At 50.5% G+C, this 3,702-nt stretch overlaps 1 protein-coding gene across 1 annotated transcript; it reads left to right on the forward strand.

The window, feature by feature from the left end:
• The first annotated feature begins 735 nt into the window (after nucleotides 1–735).
• Nucleotides 736–3,328, forward strand: Calcb (calcitonin related polypeptide beta). The gene is made up of 3 exons (XM_076844230.1): nucleotides 736–821; nucleotides 1,072–1,203; nucleotides 3,169–3,328. Exons 1-3 carry the CDS (start codon nucleotides 736–738, stop codon nucleotides 3,326–3,328), a joined length of 378 nt encoding a protein of 125 aa, XP_076700345.1.
• Nucleotides 3,329–3,702: the final 374 nt, after the last annotated feature.

Here is a 3,702-nt window from a genome sequence, read left to right on the forward strand (position 1 = left end):
AGGGTTCTGTAGGAGTTGGTCCAGGTCTGTGTCCTTAGTGATCACGTTTGGTACCCGGGAAAGTGGAGCCCTAAAATTTTTCCTTTGAGGCGTCTCCAGCCCACGAGCGTTCCAGGGACGTGACACCAGATCTGGGGACAGTGCTGTCAGCGGACCCGAATGGTGGGCTCAACTCTAGGGGCGGGCACCTAGCGCCTGCTGCAGAACCGCACTTCTGCAGTCCTGAGGCACCTGTAACTGACGCGTCAAAAAAAAAAAAAAAAAAAAAAAAAAAATCCCCCAATCCAAATCCTCAGACCGAGTGTCCCTTTCCAATTCATCCTTCCAGCCTCTTCCCCCCACTCTTTGGCTGGACCGCCAGCAGAGAAGGTGGTCTTAAAACTTCAGTCAGTGAGAAGACAAGCACAACGAGGGCAAGTGTACAGCAGGGTGTGTCCGCTCACGGTTTCTTAACATATCAGGGCAAAACGTGTGCATATGGGCTTCTCTGTCCTACCAGGAAACAGAACCCAACGCCTCCTCACCCCGCCCCTCCACTTGCCTCTGCTCTATCAAACCACTGACTGCCACTTTTGAGATTCACAGCAGCCTTCTGGCGAATAAAGGAACAGAGGCACCAGGAGGTGAAGTTACCTGCCTGAGGTCACATGGCAGTTGTGGCAAGAACAGGAGTGGAAGCTAGGTTTGTGGTCCTGGTGCAGTAATAACGTCATTCTCCTTTTACAGAGAGGCGTCATGGTCTTTTGGAAATTCTCACCCTTCCTGGCTGTCAGCATCTTGGTCCTATGCCAGGCAGTCAGCCTCCCAGCAGCACCATTCAGGTGAGACATCCTGAAACCCGGAGCACACTCCTCTCTCACTGCCCCAGGGATCAGACAGCTCTATGCCTTAAGAGTCAGTGTGGTTCCCCATGAATCAGCGTCTTCAGGTAGAAACTGGCCTCGTTCCCAGTTCACTGGGAGGAAGGGTAGCTATATCCTTAGGGGAAGAAGCAGGTACCAGGAGCCTGGCTGCCTGGGAGGGGGCAGGCAGGGGCTCAAAGGTTGCACTGGGTTTGTTTCCCGTTCGCAGGTCTGCCTTGGAGAGCATTCCAGACCTGACCGCACTGGGTGAGGAGGAAGCACGCCTCCTGCTGGCTGCACTGGTGAAGGACTATGTGCAAATGAAGGCCAGTGACCTGGAACAGGAGACAGGGGGCTCCAGGTAAGACTCCCCACCTGGCCCTGACATACGGAGGAGGACCTACTCCAGAGAGGTATGAAAAACTCACCTGCCCAGGAGTCCAGCGGGCTGTTCTTATTCAGCTGGCTGTGGGACTCAGCTACTCTCAGGTTCCATGGAAAACAGAGATCCTGGTGGAACTGGAGGAACTGTGGTTTGATGCATTAAAAAGATCAATTTCTGAAAGTAATGGGGAATGGAATGAAGAGTGTGGAATCACTGACTATGGAAGTTGGTCTTTCAGAACTGGGAGACATCCCAGAACTGGATATTAGGAATAGTAAGTGTGAAGCCTGAGGATGGAATCTGTATCCCTGGTTTTAGAAATGTCACCTGGATATGTTATTCTTTCTTCCTGCAAGGAGTCTTCATTTCTCACTTGCAAAGTGAAGGTGAAGAGCTTTGGGGGGATGGGGACAGATAGCTCCATGTCTAAGGTAGGTTGGGGACATCTAGAGAGATGTGCATGTTGTCACAAAGCCAGGGAGAGCAACCTTCCCTAGATCTACCTGCCTGTGTACCCTGATCTTGGAAAAGAGACCAACCCTGGCCTGACCCCAGCACTGCCATAGCAGAGGCATGTGTTGACTTGCATCGACCCAGAGAACGCTCTGCCAAGCAAGCTTGAAGGTCTGCACAGCATGTGGAATGCCAGAAAAGGTCACTCTTCCTTACCACTGCCCTGGCCCACTGCACCTCTGAGTCCTCCTAATGGATTATGTGTGAGCTTCCTCCACCCCTATCCACATCTCCTGTCCCCCTCATAGTTCCCCTGTCTGGTCTAACCTTCTGCTGACCAGTCCACAGGGGCTGGTCTTGGTGCATGGTTCTGTCTGGCATGTCTTTTTCCTGTGGCTTGGAGCTAAGCAATGCGGTAATCTGAATATCTGCACATTGGGCACATACTGACAGGATCTGAACAACTTTCATACCTTCTGTGGCATCAATTTTGGGCTTTAAACACCTGGCAAGAAAATGGATTTGGCCAAAAAACTTGCAGAGGGACAGCTACCTTCACATTGGGGGTACCCAGGATGCCAACTGAGCTCCTCCCACTCCTTCCTGATTTCCTTCTTGTTCCCCTTTATGAACTTGATGCATGTGGATTCCTCTCTGAATGTTCTTCAAGCTGATATTAGTAGCTTTGCTTATGACAGAGTATGTTGGGGACCTCAGGATGTAAAGGGAGAGAATAGAAGTCATAGATCAGAGGTAAGAAACAGCAGGTAAAGCTTAAGCCCTCAGATAATTTTGTAGCATAGCTCTCCAGTTCTTGCTTATGCATGTACTAAAATAAGCACATGCCTCATGCTCCACCATTTGACAAATGAATTTATTTTTCTAAAAGAACCTGAGCTTTAGTGGTCTTTGCTCTGGGCCATGGCCAAGGCTTATGATGTCCAGTGCCTTGGCTTAGATGGAGCCTTAGCTTTAGAGCAGCTGGATATAGGGCTTGGTGGGTGATCTCTGTGATCCAGCTGTAGCAGGAAGAACAGTGTGCTAAGGAGCAGGTAAGAATTTCTGGGACAGGATGCTGCAAACCAGGTCCTCTGAGCTTATTTAAGGTAAGACTTTAGGGAAATTTCATTTTCCTATGGAAAGTGGTTTTGTTGCTGCTGTGGCTGGGGTATGGTCTCTATATATGCCTTGAGTGTTTTGGGGTGGGACTGAGCCTTGCCATTTATGCCTCTTGAATGATAAATGCAGGGTTTCAGTATGTACCCCATAGCTGGGAACTCTTTTTGGTGATTTTTTTGGGCAGAGCTCCTACCAAAGGCTGCCAGGCCATTTCCCCTAACAGCTTTGATAATTGCACTTAGGAGAAATGCTTATTGTTAAGTGGTATATCTAAGGGCTGCAGTTCTCTTTGTGACGGTCCCACGGGGTGGGCTCCTGCCCCAGCCCTCACTGACAGGCCTTCTCTTCTCTCTCCATCCTGCAAACCAGTGCCACTGCCCAGAAGAGAGCCTGCAACACTGCCACCTGCGCGAGCCAGAGGCTGGCAGGCTTGCTGAGCAGGTCAGGGGGTGTGGTAAAGGACAACTTCGTGCCCACCAATGTGGGTGCCCAAGCCTTTGGCCGGCGCCGTAGAGACCTTCAGGCCTGAGCAGCTAAAGGGCCCAGGAAGAAGGTGAGTGCCCTGCGCTTTGGGAGAAGAGAAGGAGGAGTTTGGAAGTTGGGGTTCGCATTTTGAAACCTGCTCATCCTGCTAGGTTCTTGAGGTCCTTTCTCTCCAGTTCCATCCTTCCTTCTGACATAGTAAATTCCTTCTAGAACTGAGCATGAATTCAGAATGCTGAGACAGGCTTCCGAGATGCAATGTTATTTTTCTGAGAAAAGAAATGAAGAAAATTCTGGATTCAGAAAGGGAGGGGGGGGTGGCCTTCAAACCTTAACCAGGACCAGTCCTCACCAAGGAGCGCGGGTTCAAACAGGGCTCATCCCTTGGTCAGTGTTCACAGATTCAGACCAGGGAGCTCT

This window comes from Callospermophilus lateralis, chromosome 2 (genome assembly GCF_048772815.1).
Source record: "Callospermophilus lateralis isolate mCalLat2 chromosome 2, mCalLat2.hap1, whole genome shotgun sequence".
Classification (NCBI taxonomy): Eukaryota; Metazoa; Chordata; class Mammalia; order Rodentia; family Sciuridae; genus Callospermophilus; species Callospermophilus lateralis.